Below are 22703 nucleotides of genomic sequence, written 5' to 3'. Positions count from 1 at the left end.
CATTCAACAGATTGTGTAATCCAATACTTGTGTGGTTTACAGCTCCCGTTTGCAAATACACAATGACGGTTTCAGCCTAGGAACTGCCTTAATATTACATGAAATACTTGGTGACATAAGTGCCAGCATAATTTGCTTATCTGTAGCAGCAACGATTATTTACAGTAGTGTTATGGCAGCAAAAAAAAAAAAAGGAAATATGTGGAAGAAGGAACAGTTAACTTCTTGTACAGTAACAACACAAGAGTCTAATCATAGCTATACTAGTAATAGTGTCTTATATGTTGAGAAAAATCAGTGTCATCAACGATTAACATCTTAGAGCTATTTTCTGTGGTTGTATCAGCATGAATTCCTGAGCAAGAGTGGGTATGAGAAGTATGCTGTCAGTCAGTCCATTGACTGTACAGACATTTTGGATAATACTGATCTGCAGATAAGATTTATACAAGAGTCTGTGTCATTTACTCCATTTTATGGGGATTTCCACACATTGTGTTTATAATAAACACAATACGAAGCTTAAACATGGAAAGCAATTACGTTCAATTTGTGTTTAAAGATTAAAACTATGACCCCAGAAAATTAAGGTATTTCGCTTCTACAAAAGACGTCAACATCTGGTTATGGAATTACGTTTCGATAGCTCTGTGTACATTTATTCAACTCCGTATTTTTTTTCCAATGCAATGCACTCAAGCGTAAATAAAATGGATTTCTTGCTTGCCTCTCATAATGAACGAAAAATTGTGACAAAATACAGGAGAGGCAGGCGGTGTAGATCGTTAATTTGGTGTAACAATGTCACATCACGTTGTTCGCTGTGTAGTTTACTACAATAGCGGCTCGGCAATTCTTGGTTAAGTACAGCAGCCTTCCTTTCATCTCTAGACAGAAAACGCCAATCTTTAAAATGTGAAATGTGCTACATACAAGTGTAATTCCCTTTCAATCTGTTAAGACCAATTTAATATTACTAGGATACTTAAGAAATCCACTGCGCACATGAAGGCTCTATTTACTACCTATCCAATGACTTCAAAATATGCAGAATCCTTTACGGAGAAATCTCCCAGTCATTTGAACACGGTGGCGACTCATTGTTAATTGTTGTTGCAATGCTCGTTCTCAGCTACTGTGCGGATTTTTCTTTAATATAGACGTCAAATATTATTACGACCCTTTGTTCTTTACGAAACACCATCCAATTCTATCCGCTATCGCGCATCGCCGCATCGGAATGCTCGCTCCAGAGATGTTTCTAGTTCCCATCATTGGTTGAGCATAGATGTTAATTCTGCCAACATAGTGGATATATTTTTAATTATTTGGAAAAAAAATTGCTTTTAACTGTATTAAAATACACTTGCATGAGTTTATGAAGTAATTTAAATTGACCAAATATGAGACATCAATAATTTCCGTGGTTAATCTAATGTTTTCAATATTTGAAAGCTAGATGGCACTAGCGGTTACAGCACCAATATTCTGCAACCAGAAGTGACAAAATCTTGAATGCTTTGTGCTCTGTAGTCAGTCTGCGCTTGCAAAGTATAGGCGACAGATGATGGTAATGGGAGTGCGTGCTACTAAGCGGCTTGTTTGGTGGATATATAAAAGTAAGACAACGAACAGTTCTTCTAAAGATATTGTAAGACTTTAATGACTGCACATAACCAAAGCAAGATGTGGTGCTTAGTGAGTCAACCTAATGCTGTGATATTGGAGGTGGAGGTAGATCCCAAAGCGAGGGGACAGGAATGTCTCGAAAAGGTAAACAAGAAACATACTGTTTTAATTTTCTATTGTCTTTAATATGATGTAAAATATGTCAAGTATTCTATTCCTTCAAAATATTGGCCCACTATTAATTTCGGTGTAAATATGAGTGAAATTGTAATCGTATTGTCAATCTGTAAAATTCTTTAAGATGACAAGTGTTCTCAAAAGTTATAATTAAGATCTCTCCGTCTCTCACATTTTTTTTTTTTCTCAGTGTAGCATTTCATGTAGCATTTCATATGCTTCTAACATATTATCTGGTAGTGTTCAACCGAAACTGGCATTTCCTGCATTGTGTATTCTGCGAATTCTTCAGAAATGCATTCCTTTTTGTAACTTTAAATGGCTGATTGTTCAATACTTTTTTTTACTTAGTCTTGGATCATTTAGTAGAGCAAATAGCATGTTCTGTATTTTTTAAAAAAAGCTCGTTTTGTTAAAAATATTCGACCAGGTCCCAGTTGTGATGTCGTGGTAATTTCATTTGGGAAGCTCTGTTAGTAGTTTGACAAATTTTTGTGATCGCGTTTTGACTGACAACTGCCGCAGAATTCTCGTACATTGTACAGTGTAAGGCTTCCTCGTAAATGAAATACTCCGTTCTTCAAATGAGCATGCATTCTTTTTTGAATTAGTGTGTATTTACGAATGTGTAGCTTTCAGTTATCATTAATTAGGCCTATAGCTGCCCTGCAATATCCTACAGTAACGTCCAAAAAGCATCCTTCCCTATGGCTGAAATCACTCCATAAATGTAGCCAAGAACCAATATGAATTTATGTTTAAATAATCACAACTGAATAAAGGCATAAACTCTTTCCCGCTCATTTAAATTTGCTTAATTTTATAAATTCAAACTGTAGTTGTCAAGAGTCTACACTGAGGAGATTTTGAAAATTGGGATGATTCACATAGAAGCTAGGTGGGTTGCCAAAAGTACTTTTCTCAAGATGTCAAAATTGAATGGGAAAAAGACTTACTTGACGAGCCGAAGAAATTTTTTAACTGGCGTCTACTATATGCCGTGACAGGGTTCGAACAGGTGAAGGAATTTCATTGTTTTTAAAAATGTCGAATAATCTTGTTATCGTGTAGTTACAAGCTACTACAGTCCGTATGGTTTTTACTGACAATTTGTGCGGAAAGCTAGTGGCTAAGGTTGCAACAGCCACCGGCGCGTGAGAACGTGCCGCAGCACACGTCTCCGGCGTAGCAACCGGGGACACAGCTGGCCAAGCCTCCGTGACATCATAGTGCCGAGGCCGGCTCGGCTTCCCCACGTTTTATCCCTATCGCCTGGCGAGTAAGCGAGCAGCCTACGAGGTCTTTGACACGTAATCCCGGGCGAAACAGCCACAATAGCAGACCCACAGGTTTCTTTCGTATGTTCCAAATTATGATGATCACGATTTGCTACTACTGGAGCCTCATCAATTACTACCTTGGCAGGTCCAATTTTCGTTTTACCATCCAATGTGTCTTCAGACCTTGGCCATGAAGGAAAATCGTTGTTATGTTAAGAATGATGCAGTGAAGATGTTTCGCACGCATCTTGATTTTGTTTTTGTGAAAAAAGAGTGCGATCAATAAATTTTTCACGTTATCTTGAATAGGTATCAGATCACCTGTGACTGCCAAAAGTTCTGAGAATTGGGCTGTGGTGTATAATAGGGATGACTTATTTTGAACACACCTCGCATTTCCTCATATTACGATAGGACCTGATTAATGTGATGGAATGGAATGTCGTGTGGCTAAGGTCTCCCGTCGGGCAGACCGTTCGCCTGGTGCAGGTCTTTATATACAGGGAATTTCGCGGGCAATGTTAAATAAGACGTGATAATGCAGGTATCGTTTTCTAAGATGTGCTAAAGAACATACTGTCTCTCAGTTAATGTGATACGCAGAGAAGCCAACCACAGATTGCTTCCGAAATTGTGACAGGACTTGGTTGATTGTGATTTCAGTCTTTGACTTTATACTTTTTACAGCGTGTCGCAGGAGGGATTGTCAATATTCAGGGATGAGACAGGTACGATCATTCGAAGCAGAAAACTCTAGTAAACATGGGCCTCTAAAACTCATATCTTAACAGTTGTGATCAATTGTTCCTCTTACCTGCTGTGAAACGAGTCTGTTATACTGAAAAAGTGCTCATAGACCTTAAAGTATGTGTTTTAGAGTCCATGTTTACTAGAGTTTTCTGCTTCGAATGATCGTTCCTCTCATATCCCAGAATATTGACAAGTCCTTCTAGGACATGCTGTGTAGTGGTAGCGATATAATAGGAAAACTACGTGTGTTGTTCCTCGTTTTTCTCGATATCAAGTTGCGTTAATGCGTGGGCTGTCTTGTCACATTCGCCTAAAAAAGCTATGTGGCCCAATTCTTAAAGCACTCGACACTCATTCGAGTGGAACGGTGTTCAAATCTCCGTCCATCCAACTAGAAAAATTTTATGCTTTCTCTAAAATCAACTAAGGTGAATGCTAATAGTTCATATTTGGAAAACGTGATGCCAGTTTCCATCTGCATCCAATGAGAATAACCCTAACTCTTTATGGAACTCGTGAGATTCTTCACTTAGTGTTACTTGATTCATTACTGTACTAAAAGCTACCAGTTTCGCTTTAACATGATATAGAATTATGTCGCGTGGCTATAATAGGGCCATTCCTTTAACAACTAGCGAAATAAGAGCACTTTTCCGCTGGTTAAAAGTTTCAGTCGAATGACGTTTTAAAATTTATCGGAGTGATTGCCCACACTTAATTGCAGCGTTTGGAGCAGAGAAATCGTCGCCAGAGTTGGGTTTCAGGTTAGTTTGCATTTGTGGCTCTACGTTTAATATTACTTTCCGTGTTACTGTTTCTCAGGTGGTCACTGCTGGTTCGTGGATAAGAAAGTTTTTCAGGCGGAGCTACCACCAGTATGCGCGAAATTCCAGTTGCGGTGTAGGTCAACTAATACTGTAGTTTCACTATGTTCTCCGTAAGAGGGAGAACCTCAAAGGAGGAATAGGGATATAGTGTTTCTTCCGCCCGGCAACGGCCAACAGCGGGGGCAAAGTCCAGCTCTCGGCGGAGAGAGTAGTTAGCGGCGTGACTGGGCTATCTGTCAGATAACCGCTCTGCGAACAAATATCACTATCTTAAGAGCTGTCACAATGCAACTTGCTTGCTAGCTTGCTTGATCGATCCATAATACCTTTCACCTCTTTATCTATTACTAGAGGAGCAGTTTTGGGGAAGCCAATGAGCTGACGTCACGCATTCAGTAACGACCAGAAAGAAAAGTAGTCGGAGTAAACGAACGTCAGATGTGTGTCAAATTGTTTTTCATTATATCCATAAGAAAATAAAGTGCTTTACAGCCACAGAAATTATAAGACATTGCTTGTCCTCGCAAACATAATAACCGTAAAATTTCGTGAACACTCTACAGTAAAAAGCGCTTAGAGATTGTAACTTGTGCTTTTAAATAAATAAATAATAAATTTTCACAGCGGCAGAAATGTATATCTCATAGCTTTTTAATTCTGTGCATCTTTCCTTCAAGCATTTAAGAACTATTCATAAATATTTTGATGCCCTGAATATGTATAATGTTTAAAAGTTGCTGAGGTTGCAAATGTTTCAAAGCTTAGCAATTGTCATAATTATGGCAGAGAAAAAATAATAAAGATATCCGTTAGTTCCGTTCGTAATTCTAGTTTGCAGTCAGTATAATTTTCCATGGTCGAGATTGTGGAATTAGTTATAACAATTTCCTTTTACTTCCTCAAGGTTTCAGATGTACATGAAACATCGGCGGTTTCTCCCTCAGCATTTCGAAGTCAAGGCGTAGATCAGTGACTCCGTATTGTTAGACACAACCTCGACAGAAAAAATCTGTGTAAAAAAATGCATGGAAGTATTAGCGAAAATGTTGAATAGTGCAGAAAACAACAAATAGCGTAATCAAAAGCGTACCCTACTACTGAAGTTAAAATTTCTTAGAGGTATTCACTCTCGTGTATTACAAGGTACGCACACCATGTATTCACGCACAATGTTTGAGATGCACATAGCGGAGTTGGGTAAAGTTTTTAAGATGCTGTTTTTGTACGGATCGGATTGTTACAGTCCGGCAGAATGAGACGGGGATTTTAAAACTGACAAGAGCACTCGTAAAACTCCTCAGATAAATGGCTGATACAGCGTAGAAAGGGACACGTCCTCCCTTATTATTCAGCATAATCGCCGTAGTTGTCGAAAAATTTCTAATGTTGCTTTCGAATCACTTTCCACGTGTCTGCTCGAACGGTCTAGAAATTATCTTTTGATTCCAGAGCGAATATCAATGTTCCCACCAGCACTACTGTCTGTGGGTAAATGAGATGGGTAACGGGAGCATTGTATGGGGTTGCATATATACTACGTGGAACGTGGTAAACACAAGTCATCTCTGGGTCACTAGCAATCAGTCATTGGGATACGAAGTTGGGTTCTGTAATATAGAATTTTTTACATCTACGTGGACATACATACTCCGCAAGCAACAATGCCGTGGGTGGCGGAGGGTACTCTGTACCACTACTAGTAATTTCCTTTCGTGTCCCACACGCAAATAAAAAAAAAGGAAAAATCGACGGCCTACATGCCTCCGTACGATCCCTAATTTCTCGTATCTTATCTTCGTGTTCCTTACGCGGAGTCAGGCAGCAGTAGAATCTTTCTGCAGTCAGCTTCAAATGTCAGTTCTCTAAATTTTCTTAAGTGCTCGGAAAAAAAGTCGCCTTTCCTCGAGATATTCCCCTTTGAGTTCCTGAAGCATCTCCGTGATACTTGTGTGTTGTTCGAATTTGGCTGTAACAAATATAGCAACCCGCCTCTGAATTGCTTAAATGTATTTCTTCAACCCGACCTGGTTCGGATCCCAAGCGCTCGATGAGTCGACCGAGCACCCCATATACCGTCTCCTTTACTGATGAACCATGATATCCTAAAATTCTCCCAATAAACAGAAATCAATCATTCGTCTTCCCTACCACATTCCTCACATGCTCGTTCACTTTTATATAGCTTTGCAACGTTATTCCTAGATATTTAATCGTCGTGACTGTCGAGCAGCGCACTACCAGTGCTTCACTCGAATATTACAGCTTTGTTTTTCCTATTCATCTGCATTAACTTAAATTTTTCTGCATGTATAGCTAGCTTCATCACACCAACTAGAAATTTTGTCTAAGTCATCTTGTACTCTACTACGCCCACTCCATAATTGCTGCACACCACAGCATCATCAGCAAACAATTGCAGATTGCTGCCCACTCTGCCCACCAGATCATTTATGTATATAGAAACCCTGTGGCACTCCTGACGATACGCATGTCTCTGAACACTCGCGGTCGAGGACAACATAATGGGTTCCACTGCTTAAGAAGTCTTCGAGCCACTCACATATCTGGGGTAACTATTCCCCATGCTCATCCCTCCTTTAAGTCTGCAGTAGGACACCATGTCAAATGATTTTCGGAAATACGGAATCTGTCTGTCTGCCCTTCATCCATGGTTCACAGTATATCTTATTCGAAAACTGAGCAGTTTCTTGTGATCAGTAGCCGATAGTCAATAATTGAGTTCCTGCTAAAGTTTTCATAGAAATTCATATCTTTGAAACCTTCTTAACAAGTTTATTCATAATTTTTTTTCTCGCCGTACTAGTTTCATAGTCTTAAGATGAGTTGAGAGCAGTGAATAGCTCTATATACTCGTAGTTATTTCACTGCTTCACAAGACACTGCAGTAGTACGCCCAGGAAGCTAGGCAGTAGCACAACATTGAATTTTTGAAGCTAATCTCTATTTAAGTAACTTTCACCGATCTTTGGACGTTGCAAACTAACAGACTAAGGCTTGATCTATTAAAAAACTTGTCATGGTGGGGTCGGATGAGAAACAAATGCACAGATGACAAGAGTGCAAATTAAACTTACAGGAAAATGAGTTTTTTAGTATCAAACTATTTGCTCGTGTATGTTGAATATTCGAGTCAGTCCACAATTATCAAAAATTAAATGTTCCCAAACTGGTTCACTGTACCCGCTTCAGTACCATGACTTGGTCAAAAGCCCTAGCTTTATATATAGATATTGCAAATCCTGTGTGATAACAATTAAATTTATAGTTATCAGAGCACTGATGTAGATTGTCATCTGCAAGAAGTTTCACAAAATCTGTCGTAATTAGTTGAGCTAAGAGCGTGGTTAGTAGTGGAGCACTTGATAGAGCCTCAGGGTCTACTTTAAGATTGCTGACTTTCTTGGGTCGCTGGCGGGGAGGTGTGGCGATGACCTGGTCACATGGCAGCGACCCCTGCTTAATCGGAGTGCCTTATAGCGGGGACGACAGTGAATCATGGAATAAAACGCCGACCGCTGCTGGCCGAGTTGGGAGATAATGCTCGCCAGATCCGCGTCCGTGCTGTCTGCAGCCTCTGACCCAGCGGATAAGACTGCGAGGCCTGCGACAATAAGGTCGCCCGACACCGCAGGCGTGGTGGCTTCTACTCATCAGTTAGAGGCTTTCGCGCGAAAGTCTGAACAGATTACGGACTTGGCTTACTGTAATACACGCCTCCGCCATGCCTTGACACATTTCGGTCAAGGTTATTTGGAACGTGTGGTCTTCACTCTGACACACACACACACACACACACACACACACACACACACACACTTCTGATGGAAATTTTCCAAAAAAAGTATTACGTATTTTTCGTGCATAGCGTGCTTTTAGTCTTTGCGTTTGTGATGACTTCCATTTGTGTTTAGTCCATTTTTAACAGTATCCCTTCATCGACGTCTTAGATACAGTTCCGCACTGAACAAAGTAAGAGCCTATGAAATATCAGACCAGCTGTGTGGCTGTATTGAAGAGTTTTTAGCAAACAGAATACAGCATGCTGTTCTCAATGGAGAGACGTCTACAGACGTTCAAGTAACCTCTGGCGTACCACAGGGGAGTGTTATGGGACCATTGCTTTTCACAATATATATTAATGACCTAGTAGATAGTGTCGGAAGTTCCATGCGGCTTTTCGCGGATGATGCTGTACTATACAGAGAAGTTGCAGCATTAGAAAATTGCAGCGAAATGCAGAAAGATCTGCAGCGGATAGGCACTTGGTGCAGGGAATGGCAACTGACCCTTAACATAGACAAATGTAATGTATTGCGAATACATAGAAAGAAGGATCCTTTATTGTATGATTATATGATAGCGGAACAAACACTAGTAGCAGTTACTTCTGTAAAATATCTGGGAGTATGCGTACGGAACGATTTGAAATGGAATGATCATATAAAATTAATTGTTGGTAAGGCGGGTACCAGGTTGAGATTCATTGGGAGAGTCCTTAGAAAATGTAGTCCTTCAGCAAAGGAGGTGGCTTACAAAACACTCGTTCGGCCTATACTTGAGTATTGCTCATCAGTGTAGGATCTGTATCAGGCCGGGTTGACAGAGGAGATAGAGAAGATCCAAAGAAGAGCAGCGTGTTTCGTCACAGGGTTATTTGGTAAGCGTGATAGCGTTACGGAGATGTTTAGCAAACTCAAGTGGCAGACTCTGCAAGAGAGGCGCTCTGCATCGCGGTGTAGCTTGCTGTCCAGGTTTAGAGAGGGTGCGTTCCTGGATGAGGTATCGAATATATTGCTTCCCCCTACTTATACCTCCCGAGGAGATCACGAACGAAAAATTCGAGCGTGCACGGAGGCTTTCCGGCAGTCGTTCTTCCCGCGAACCATACGCGAGTGGAACAGGAAAGTGAGGTAATGACAGTGGCAAACACGGTTGGGTGGCTTGCGGAGTATAAATGTAGACTCGAAGTAACTAAATTAAAGTGTGCTGTTTCATCATACGTGAAGGGACACACTAGGCAACTGGGGTGCACCAGAGATGCAGTTGTGAACGACGGCTGCAGAGATGTCTGTGGGCGAATATAAATGCAACTGTTGAGCAGCTGACCGCCCATATGAACGAAGGGGCACCCAACAGTGTCTCCTCAACGACTCTTCAGCGAACGTTGCTGCATATGTCTCCGCAGTAGGCGCCTGGTGCATTACTCCATGCTGACTTCTGTCACGGGCGACAGAGGCTGGAATTTGCACTCCAGTACCGCAGCTGGGCGTCCAGTGAGTGATGACAGATGGTCTTTGCAGATGAATCGCGTTTTATGCTCCAGCGGACAGATAGGCGCTGGCATGTACAGCGTGAAACATAGGAAAGCACACATCCTAAAACAATCGTCGGTAGTGTTCAGACCGGAGGGCATTCCCTGGGTGATCGCGTCATGGATAAGAGCAAGTATGCATCTGCCCTTGAGGCACCAATGGCCATCCCTGGATGCAGTTTGTTATTCCTCGGCACGATGACATCTAAGTTGGACAGTGCGACGTGTCACACAGCTCGCAGTGTATGTGCGTGGTTTGAATTCAACCAGGATGATTTTACCGTACTCCCCTTGTCACTAAACTCTCCAGACTTAAACCCAATCGAGAATCTAAGGTACCACCTCCATCGGGCTGTTTGCGCCATGGATTCTCAACTGACAAACCTAGCACAGCTGGCCACTTCACTGCAGTCGGCATGGCTCCACATGCCTGTTTGCACCTTCCACAACCTCATTGACTCTCTTCCTGCACGTCAAGCAGTGGTTCGCACTGCAAAATGTAGTTATTCAGGCTTTTGACAGGTGGTAACATTTATGTGACTGGACAGTGTAATATCTGCGTTTCATATCACTAGGATTCCTACATGCAGGTGCTGCAGTTGAAAATAAACTGAAAAAGGGGCTCATTTCGTTATGTCTGTAGTTACAGGAAAATAAGTACTGAATTGGCTTCACTTCGCAGCATAGCGAACGATATGATAACGTCTTGAAATAATCAAAATTGATTTTTTGAATTGAGTGGCACATAATCGAATAGCTCAATTAGTAACAGCATTTACACGCAATAAGGATCCTGTTGTTTGGAATTCCGTCCTGGCGGCTACTTTAATGCCGGAAATTTCGAAGGTAAGAGGGCGTTTCAAATCTAAAAGCAGGTTGCCTTAAAAACTAGCCTTTCACTTGCATAGTACCATGCGCAGATCCTAACTGCGCGAGTACCTGCAGTTTTTCATTGTTGATATGTGAAACACTTCGCAACGGCTGCGCAAAAAAAGCTAAGCACAGTTTGTGAATTAACTAGTGATTAGATTTCTACGCGCATATCCGTATGATGTGGCCAAAACTCAACGTGAGCTTATGTCACTCTGGATTCTAAATACAAAACCTTGTAATGGCGTGATTAAATTTCACCGCAGCCAAAAATATTTTCAGACATTAACTACACTGGTAAAACAGATATAGATGTCTTGTTCACGACGACGCACAGCCACTTTGTAAATTATTGAACTCTTCGGATGATAGTTGTGAATAATGCAGTCTGTATTGTAAAAATGGATTAAAAAACGACCTTGATCGCAATAAAACATTTATTTACCATGGTTATTGGCTTTGGTCAGAATGTGGCCATCTCCAGACCATTTATACCACGATGGTAGACTGGTGACGGTGGACGAAGCAGGTATTAAGATTCTACGAAAGTTAAGTTAGTAGTTGACTTTCGTGGAGTAATAACACCTGCTCCGTTCATCATCATTGCAGAGAAAATGCTCACCTTCTAACCGAAAACCTTGTAAATAAATGCTGTATTGCGGTCTAGACTGTTTTTAATCCATTTTTAAAGTACTTTTAGCCAGAGCGATGAAGTAAAATTACTAAGTTTTATATTCAAATCCCATGTGATGGAATTGTGCCCGAAGGACGTTATTCCTTTATACCAAATGTTCCTGGAGAGCTGAAGGTCGCATAGATAATTGTACGAGCTATGAAATAATCAGTATGTGTTTCGTATCTTCACTGACGATGGTAGCATTGGTTGGAAGAGAAGTGGGGGTGATGAGGGATGGAAGGGAAGGGAAGGGAAGCTATTTGATTACATCTTCCGCACGCAGGAAGTCGTCCTAGAGCGACTATGTGCGTGCGTGCGTGCGTGGGTGGAGGAGGAGGAGGAGGAGGTGGAGGGGGGGGGGGGACAGGACGCATACGCGCTCACGCGCGCATTTAGAAAGTCTTTGGGCTTGTCGTTCGCTATAGCAGTGTGCAAGCAGAACTGACTTGGCCAAAAGCCAGTCATCTGATTGTGCAGTATTTGCTAGAGATTCAACTGCTGGTGTTAATTCTGTTTCCTAAATCAGTCTATATTGCCGTAAAACATCGTAGACTGTAGCACCACGAGCCATTGAGAGTCGTCGAATGATTGTTCGTGAAAGGATGCTTGTCATGTAACATCAGCATGTCACCTTAACGTAAAATTAGTATCGGAGTGTTTTATGGCGTTGGAACCTGTAATGTAACAATAAGGCGAACAGAATTCTTAGCATATATTCCTTGGCAGTGCATTCGCATATTTTTCCTCCTCTCTTTTAAACTCGCTCTTATTCTTGCCATTCCAAATAGTCGTACACTTTATCATCGCCCGATTTAGTAAAACGCTTTGTCATTGCGTACGAAGGCACAGATGAACTTTAATCCCGCTTAAATGCGTGAGTATCTGAAGCCTGTAGAAAACAACTAGTACCCCATTAAACTATAGGTTGCTGATAAAGGGGCCGATAATCTGATCTTTATCATATCTTTGGTATGTCTTTTGTAACTGGTATATACATAAGGAAAAGTCCAGAGGAAGTCTTTATCGAACAGTAATGTTAAGTTCAACATCTACATGGATACTCTGCAAATGACATTCAAGTGCCTGGCAGAGGGTTCATCGAACCACCTTCACAAGTCTCTATTATTCAAATCTCGTATAGCGCGTGGAAAGAATGAACACCTATATCTTTTCGTACGAGCTCTGATTTCCCTTATTTTATCGTGGTGATACGTGTATAAAATGTGTGTCTCCATAGTAAGTCATTAGTCTGAAAAATGATTTGCTGCAGCTCCACGCTCATCTATCGTGCACCAGCCCCCTCATCTCTGAATAACTACAGTTTTTACGTCTTTCCTCACACTTCCCTTAATTACCAAATTGTCTATTCATTGATGCCTCAGGGTGTGCCCTATCGACTAAAGCTTTCTGTAAGTAAAGCTGTGCCATACGTTTCTTGTCTCCCTAATTCGATCGAGTACCTCTTCACTAGTTACTCGAGCTACTCATCTAATCTTCAGCATTTTTCTGCAGCACCACATTTAAAAAGCTTTGTGTAGTATGAAGCCTCTTATACACATTAGTTTCCAAGACTGCAGCGCAAGGAGACGAATGTCTGTATCCATCTTAACAGACAGCGTCCAGATGTGTGGCTCAAAGTGGATGGCAGAGTTGTGTGTTGCTCTGGGTAAAAAGCAGTTGTAGGACGAAAGCCAAGAAGGCTTGTTTGTTCCTAGCATTCCACGGCTGCAGCTGAGTAGGGCAGGGCGCCAGGAATGAATTCGGTCACCTCAACCCTGTTGCCTATTTTCTTTAATCTCCGTTGCATTACATAATGTGGATTAAGGTGCATGTTATTACGGTAGCGCAGCACCTCGTAATGTCTTAACCGAAACATGGTTCAGTACAAGGTAGGATGAAGACTTATGAACGTCAACGACAGCACATATGGGTGCTCGTTGTGTTGGTCCTATTCCCGTGGAATAACTTCAATTCATTTCAGATTTATTGTGCTAGTGTCCAACGGACAAATGGTACTTAAAAGAACCATCCCAGCATTCGCACGGAAAACGTGAATCAGTATGGCCGTAAGGGATTTCAGTTCTTCTCACAATGATTAAATGAAACATGTTATCTGCACCCCCTCGCTTGCTTTTGAAAAATGATGCAAAGCTTTAGAATTCGTTCTTTGTAAATATTATAGTTTCCGACAACCTTTTCTAAAGAATGGAATCAAACTGGTGGATTTTTGGAGATTAATGTTATTGATAAATTAAAAAAAACTGCCAGCTAACGCCAAACACATTTCTCCTAACTATGTGGAGAATATTAGTGAACTTGTTGATACATGTAGCCTTGCTTTTTCGCTTCCTTATGCTGTATCAGAGAAATCACTAAATTGCATTCTTGACTGTTCATGTGGATATGTATTATAAAAGACGTTATGGTAGCCCATGTTTTGAGTTTACAAACCTGGACGGGGCGATTAGGGATATTCTCCTGATTGCCTGAAGTAATTTAGGAATCCACAGAAAATCTAATTCTAAAGGAGCTTATGAGGGTCTCAAACTCTGCTGCTCCTAAAAGCGAGTGAGGATACACAACCACTGCACCATTTATCTCTGTGTGTTATATGCTGATTAACCCAGTAACAGCCCCCTATTCTGCAAACCCCATTGATGATACGACGTCCTCAGACGGCAGTCTTTAGACAGTGGGCGGTTTACATGGCTACCAGTAGCAGTCTGTTACTCACTGCACCGAACTATATCACAAACTGTAGTAACGTAGATATTACACGAGAAATTGCTTTGACCTTTCCGCACAACTGACTGATTTTACCTGCCCTTTGGGTACGGTCGTCAGATGTGTGGCGTGTACCCGTCAAAGTTGCATAGTATCTTGATCGTTCCCGCATAACATCGTACTGCCACGTCGTTGTGCCATTGCGGGTGACAACTGCTGCTTCAAAAATCGCACTGCCACGTTACTCGTGCAACCCCCGCAAATCAGAATATCTGGAATGGAAACAGTGGTAAGTTCTGGCATAATTATATGAAATGGAAATTGTATTTGTTAGACATGTACTGAAATTCTGCTTGCAGAGCGCAACTTTGAGAGATTTGCCCTTAAGGAATTGTCTCTCTACTTGATGTACTTCGTCCGCTGACTGCTTTGCATTATCGCAGGGAGCATACAAAATGGTAAGGCAAGCTGACAAGGGAACCTCCCCATCGCACCCCCCTCAGATTTAGTTATAAGTTGGCACAGTGGATAGGCCTTGAAAAACTGAACACAGATCAATTGAGAAAACAGGAAGAAGTTGTGTGGAACTATGAAAAAAATAAGCAAAATATACAAACTGAGTAGTCCATGCCCAACATAGGCATCATCAAGTATAGTGTGAGCTTAGAAGCGCCGTGGTCCCGTGGTTAGCGTGAGCAGCTGCGGAACGAGAGGTCCTTGGTTTAAGTTTTTCCTCGAGTGAAAAGTTTACTTTCTTTATTTTCGCAAAGTTATGATCTGTCCGTTCGTTCATTGACGTCTCTGTTCACTGTAATAAATGTAGTGTCTGTGGTTTGCGACCGCACCGCAAAACCGTGCGATTAGTAGACGAAAGGACGTGCCTCTCCAATGGGAACCGAAAACATTTGATCGCAAGGTCTTAGGTCAACCGATTCCTCCACAAGAAAACACGTCTGATATATTCTACACGACACTAGTGACGGCATGTGCGTCACATGACAGGAATATGTTATCGACCCACCTAACTTGTACACTTGACGAATGGTAAAAAGAGTCCTCTACCTTGCCCGATTTAGGTTTTCTTGTGGATGTGATAATCACTCCCGAAAAAGTGATGAAAACATAAGAGTTTGTCACATAAACTGAAAATAAAAAATTAAACTAATCACTCTAGGGAAGACTTGAACGAAGGACCTCTCGTTCCGCAGCTGCTCACGCTAACCACGGGACCACGGCGCTCCTGAGATCACATTACCCTTGTTGTTGCCTATCTTGCGTATGGACTACTCAGTTTGTATATTTTGCTTATTTTTTCATAGTTCCACACAACTTCCTGTTTTCTCGCTTGATCTGTGTACAGTTTTTCAAGGCCTATCCACTGTGCCAACTTATAACTAAATCTGAGTGAGGTGCGATGGGGAGGTTCCCTTGTCAGTACAGTGCTATCGCTGAGTATCACGTATGGATCCTCATCGTGTACTGTGAGAATCGGACGAAAATTCATACTGTCCTTTTACTGTTATATTGTCCTTAGTACTGTTGTAACGAAAGCGGCTGTAGTTGTTTTTGCGCCCTAAGCCAAAACAAAAAAGGAAAGCAGTGGTAGGGACGTTTCTAATGTTGGACCAAAGGAAAACAATCTGTGGGGCCTCCGAGCGATGATAAAACGATTTCTTAAATAAAAAAGTGACACAAACTGCAATGTCAGTCAAACGTGAACACAAGAATTCGCATGTGAAACAGCAAAAATCTTAACGTAACCATAGACGGCTTAATATTTTTAGTTTCTTCAAGTGTAACAGTCTCAGTAGCCGGATGATTGTCACTGCCTTCAGGGCGGAAGGAATTTGGTTCGATTCCTGATACCACCTCAAATTTTTTGAGGTAGTGTGTTCTCGTACGGGATCCACTCAGATCTTGTGAGGCTAAATGTGTAGCTGCTTGAATAGGGTAGCAGCGACATAGTCAGGATTCCTCTACTGGCAGTAACGGCTGGAGGAATAGAGGACATGCTGATCACATGTCCCACTATCATAGATAGCGCCTCGATCTGCTTTGTAACAGCAGTCGGCCAGCCGAAACAAGCCAAAAACGCAACCCCCGAGTGATGCTTACGATCTTAGCGTATGTGGATCCATAGCCCCGGCATAATTTGTAAATTTTTTTATGTCCACCGTAAACTATCTGAAATCGTTTACGCTGATGGTTATTACATAACCATTTTCAAATGTAACTGCGTCGATTAAATGTAGGTCTTTGTATTTAATAACCAACGGAAACAGAGACCTGTCCCCATTCAAATAAGCAAAATTTTAATGTGTGTAATGGGAACACGTTTCTGTAGCACAAAACTATTAAATATGACGACACACATTTCCTAATGGCCACAAGCCGAAACTGGCCAATAATGTAATACATGATGTAACGGAGTTATCTGCATAAAAATTTTGACAAACAGTGGGAATAAAAACCGTTTTAGCATCCTTGATGTCTTAATTTGCATTTATGCAAAGCGTGCACAGGATAATAGTTTTATGCTCTCGGCGTCAGTTACAAAGTTAACTTTGGGCAAGAGTTACGTGTATACGAAAGTATAACTACCAAAAATGCCACCGTCGACTTGGAGCTGTATTCTTAACGGGATCGAAATCTTAAACTTTCGCTCCGTTGAACAGTAAATATTACTTAACCCATCATCTGATAACGACTAAGCCCATCAAGGCTTCCACACTTGTTTTGTTCAGTACATCGTGGCCGTGTGAAATGGTGCTAACTGATATCACACGTTACAGTTTTAAGTTCGCGACTGCCCTGAGTCTCCATGACCGACTTTAGCCATTTCGCGAAACGCAATCTCTGTTGTCGTGAGGTCGTGGCGAAAGCGAGGAGGAAGAAGTCTGTCCGAGGCAGCAGTTCGGCAGTAGGCCGCTGCAAGGCGCTCGTGACTAACGCAGTTTCCATTTGCAAATAATTAAAAGGCGCTGGCGTTTGTCATCGTGAGAAAACCCACCAAACAAAGGACTTGTCGCGCAAACAAGACTCACTGTCAGTTATGGCGGTTATTTTTGTTGCGCCCCTCATATCTGTGCCCAGGATTTTGTTTCCTGGTAAACCCGTGTAAGCTTAGCTGCTGACAGTGTGCCGCTTCTTCTTACGCTTTAGTAGTGGAGTATTCATAAGTTTTTTGTGGTTAAATTTTAAATCTATATTGGTTCAGTTTTATTAGAACAGTAGGCGAGTGAACATACATTAGCATGCAAAGTTGTTTATTAACAAAGCACTGAATATTTTTAGTTTTTTACATTCTGGTTCTCCTATCTCATGGCAAAAGCACGAACGACAACTAAGCAAGCACGATCCTTCTTCAATCACAAGAACTGGTCCATCTAAATAATTAAATGGGCGGTGTACAAACTAACAGGTCTAATTGGAATACTGCGATATGGATTTCTCCTCGTGTGCATGAAAATCTATAGACTGAGTGTCGCCAGACTCCCAGCGAACCACCAGAGAATGGAATTTATCATTTTGGATTTACGAGCAGATTCTCTTGATGGACACAAAAACTGTAGTTTGGCATAAGGATGCCGTTTGTATGAAAGAGGAGGAAAAAAAAACAAAGAAAAACGGATTGCAGCTAATCGCAGACAGGTTGTGCCTGGGAGTTAAAGCAGTCCCATTTTAGTCACACGAAGCAGTAGTCTGATTTATTATTCAGTAACCAAAGCAGGGGCCCCTTGGGGGAGTCAGGCATTGTCTGATTATAGGCGTCCTGCCCTCTTCAGAGAAACCGCTTTTTTAACTATCAGAAGTGCGTGAGCCTTTACATTCACGACACTTCTTGTGTATCACCGCAAGTGGCAATGACACGAGAAGAAATAACTAGTTGCCTCACGGGCAAAGTGAATTTCATTAGTGAAAGCGAAGCGCTGTTGCCACCGCCAAAATTGTCATTGAACACCCTTTAATAAGAGACTAACGGAGTGGGGGGTAGGGGTGTTCGGGATTCTACATAGGCCACTATAAATAATTCCGTACTATACTAGTATACTTTCTAGACCAGGTACTTCAAAAGTAGCGTGACGGTTGGAGGAATTGTTTCTTTAGCACATGTTCTTTAAATTTCAGAACACACAACTGAGGAGCTCCAGAGAACTATCTTGAGAGGTCGCCCGTGAAAACTTTGTCATTGCAATAACTTCAGCTGTATTTAGAAAAATTGCGGAGAAAGGCGGAAATTGTTTGCGATTGGGATACATTCAGTGCTAAACGTGTCTCGTATTGTCCAAACATATTAAAGCTGTCAGCATTATTTTGAAAGTAGTAATTGTAACTGAAGATAGTGATTTTACTTATTTTAATTGGGAATTAAATTTTATCAGTTACTTGAAAGATCCTCATGGTCTGCTGAGAGTTAGTAAGGTTGGTATAGTAAAATTAACGTCTATGGATAATATCGTAGTTCATGGTTAAGACGTGCCGCCGATTAATTATAGGCCACATTGAGGTATTGGAGTGAAATGTAAATTGTCACTTGCATGGCGTACCAACAAGTAGCAGGTATGGACTTTGGGTATCCATATTATATTTCTGCCGTACTTGGCAGTGACACAATTCTTACTGCAAAGATAGCGGCACGCCTAACGAGTTATCGGGACTGTTACATACTTGACGTAGCCAGCAAACATTCTGCAAAGTGAGTAGAGTAAGGACGTGTATCGCGCCAGATATGCAGTATGTCGCTGCCTTTGGCAGGTTTACGATTTGGACCATTTCACTGAGAGCGATAGGTAATCAACCGAATTTTGTCATGGAAGTTTACACTTCATTCATCAGGGCACTTATCTTTTTGCAGAGGTTATCGGAAGAACAACTGCTAACATAACATTTCAGCGCTATTGCCACACATGGAGTATTATTGATATCTTAATAAAAGGAGCAATCACGCTTAGAATGTGAAACATTGCCATTAATTGAGGAGCAACATCGGAAGGGCAGTTAGGTAGTATAATTTTTTACTTGTGACATTTGGAGCATGGATAATTTTCTTTAGTGGTATCATGTTGTACACTGCCTTCCCGGGAGGACGGAAGAGCGGTCCGGTTTTCGAATGCATAATGCCGCAAATGCATTGTCAAGCGATAGCTACAGTCATTGTTTAACACATTTTACTAATTACCACTAGGCCGTGACTACTTGACCAAAACATACAGAGTTTGAATTACCTGTTATTGATAACTCAAGTAGGTTTTAAGAAAGGAAGGTGGGAGTTACATGTTCCAACCCTAGAGACGGAGCGCTATCCCAGTTTGACAAAGCTGTGGAAAGAAATAAAAGGGTGTCACCATCTAAGTAACCATCCCAGCATTCGTCTTAAATGAAAGTGGTAAACCTGATCCGCGATGACTACTCGAAAATTTGAACATCACAACTCTTGTAAAAGTTCAATTAACTTTTGTGCCAGCTTTTGTTACCTTTTGCAATGTTTTTTGGAGACTCTGAATCTGCCCACTTCTGGAAAATTAAAATTATCCGACTTCTCATTAAAATATGATATTGCCCTGCCCTCTCCACCTTTCAGGGTGGAAACAGGTAATTGTGTACATGGGACTAAAGTTTACAACCTTAAACAGTGTTTAGCACGTGAATTCATGAACGGTAAGTCGAACGGAATATCTGTCCTGCGTTAGCAACTATATCAAACTATATTGTAGTACGTCACATGGATTTTATATTTCCTGCAGTGTGGACGAAGTCTTTGTCTGTAGATAATAGTATTCTTAAGTAACCACGAAAGTATCCCAGGTTATTTAAGGGGATACGGAATCACCTATCCCCGCAATGTTAATATATGCCTACTATAGGGAACATTTTCTCACAAACTACTGGAGACAGAGAGGTAAAAATTTTACTGTATGTGCATTCATATGTTACAACAATACTGAAACAACAGTTTATTGTCAAAGTATTTTCTTACAGAGATATTGTACATTTATTTTTAAGTAAATTTTTTCCATCGCTTTTTACTAGACTATCACCCCTAAGTCTTTTGTAAATCAAGTAATTAAAAAATCGTTGTTTCAGTATGTAATAGGGACCTATGTCACTACGTCATAAAAATTTCAGACTTCTAGGTTGACCAGTACCTGAGATAATGTTCCTAGATGAAGTAAAAAGTAAACTTACGGGAAACGGAGAAAGAAGATTAAAACATTCCTGATCCGTAGCTAATACCCCCTTCACAGTCTTCATAATCATCTTCAAGTCTTCTTTTGGCACCCCTCTGCACCTGTCTTGCTTTTTTCACTAATGTCTTGATTATATTATCAGCATGCCTTAGTCTGTGCTGATCTAAAAAGAACATAGCACGTACCGTACGGGAACCAACACACATACCCAACTTTTGAAGGACCTGGCATTTAGTTATATTTCCAAGATTGAAGGTTGCCACAGCATCATACACACCAAAATGTAGTGTATTAATTCCGACAAACACTGTTTTTGGGAGACGATGCCATATCACACTATTCAAGCACTCGTTGGGGTTCTGCGTTTTTCCGTGAAGACATTTCATCAGAAGACTTCTGTCAGCCAGATCTCTGAAAATGGGCTTTATTTCTGCCATGATGGCTGATGGTAGACTGGTGGTGAATGTATTTCTCTCCTGTTGTTAGTCCCCTATTGTATTTACACCAGCTGTTTTCACCTTTGGGGCACAAACCATGTTGTGGATGCTCATCCGTGGATGCGGTGTGGAAATATAAAGCCCATATAGCTCTCCTCATTTCTTCAAGATTGCCTGTATTTTGCCTGATTGCAAGGCCATAGCAGTTCTGAATGTGGTCTATTATGGAATCAGTCAATCTTCCTCTGCCATCCAAGGTTTTCCCATCATCTAGTTTTTTCCCTTTCATAACTGATTTTAACCTTCTCAGCCTGGCACCCATTCTCTTCTGCACATGTCCTATACATTCAAGTTTGCTTATATTTACACTGTTCCCATATGGTTTGCTTTCCAAAACTTCTTTGAATGCTTTAGAGTCACCATCTCCCAGATATTTGACATAGCGAACATTATACCACTGTGAAGAGCGATGAAAAATTTTCTTCACCCCAGCAACCTCCATGCCACCACTACTACCATAATAATTAGCAATACAGTCATCACTGTGTTCATTTTTCAGCCTGCCTGTGCACCTACAGTATTTAGACATTATTGCAACATCAATAACCTTGCCAGTATCAACACTAGTTGCTGTTACAACACCATTGTTGGAGGTGTGGCCCCTTTTCTGCCACGTGCCATCAAACGCCACTGTGAGGTCACGACTGCCGTCATTTTCTTCCACTGCTTCTTCCACAGCAACCTGCATTGACTTCTGTGCTACATCTTCAACTGCAGATCCTAGTACATAATTGTAAGCTTCAAACTTTGAAGGTGCACTTGGAAGATTTAGAACACCACATAGCATATCACCAGCTGCTTTGCCCTTACCAATTGCTCGCAATCCATAAACTAACCTAATATTTACACTATAAAGTTCAGTTTTCTTGTATCCATTATTTACAGTTACTGAAACCGAACTTGGAAACTTACAGCTGTATTTACAAACACTGCATATTAAATTAAACTGGGCAGCCAGGCCAACATGGGATTCTACTTTCAGAGAAACGTTTCCATGACATTTTTTGCAGCACAAACTGTTTTCAAGAGCTTCACACAATATATTCGTATCAATGAGTTCAAAAACTTCATTCCCTCTATCAAGTAAATTATATTTCTCTTCCAAATCTCTTAGTTTTTTATGAGAAGCACTGTTTTCATTTGGTGTAAGTTCGTTCGGCAAATCAGTAATAAGTGGATTCACATTTTCCAACAGTGATGATGATGAACTGCTTTGCTTTGCTAATGAATCATTATTTCTTTTCTTTTGCCAGTTCACACGCTTTTTAAATACTTTTGCTGGGTCAACAGAAGCGTCCGATCTTACCCGTCGGCTTTGACCCGTGACGTAAGCGTGTTGTGGTGTGTGACGTCATTACGGCGCGGAGTTTGATTTGCGATTGTGGCGTGTTTGTAGATGTCTTGTTTTTCTTTGTCGTGCTCTCTGGTGGTGTGTTCATGGTTTTCGTTTGTGTCGTTTGTTTCGTGTGGTGGGGTCAGTTGTTGGGTTTTTATTTTACTTCAGTATTTTTTCGTTGGTGTGTGTGTGTGTGTGTTTTTGTATGTGTGTGTGTGTGTGTGTGTGTGTGTGTCTGTGCGTGCGTGCGTGTGTGCATTTGTGTGTGATTGTGGTGGCCAATCTAGTTTGTGGAGCTGGAACTTTTTTGAGGTAAGTTCCGTTTTTTTTTTTTTTTTGGTTATTTATGTATGTTTTGTGTATTGGGTATAGGTTGGAAACATCCGATCTCACGCGTCGGCTTTGACCCCTCACGTA

At 41.2% G+C, this 22703-nt stretch overlaps 1 protein-coding gene across 1 annotated transcript in view; it reads left to right on the top strand.

Moving 5' to 3' along the window:
* Nucleotides 1–1522: 1522 nt before the first annotated feature.
* LOC126195087 (E3 ubiquitin-protein ligase MYLIP) overlaps nucleotides 1523–22703 on the top strand; it is a 42439-nt gene continuing 21258 nt past the window's right edge. Inside the window, exon 1 of the mRNA XM_049933549.1 lies at nucleotides 1523–1773. Coding sequence (XP_049789506.1) covers nucleotides 1663–1773 — 111 coding nt within the window. The 5' untranslated portion in view covers nucleotides 1523–1662. The remainder of the gene's footprint in view (nucleotides 1774–22703) is intronic.

Source organism: Schistocerca nitens, chromosome 7 (assembly GCF_023898315.1).
Source record: "Schistocerca nitens isolate TAMUIC-IGC-003100 chromosome 7, iqSchNite1.1, whole genome shotgun sequence".
NCBI lineage: Eukaryota > Metazoa > Arthropoda > Insecta > Orthoptera > Acrididae > Schistocerca > Schistocerca nitens.
The sequence above is the reverse complement of the archived record's forward strand: the minus strand, read 5'-3'. Positions and strand labels throughout refer to the sequence as shown.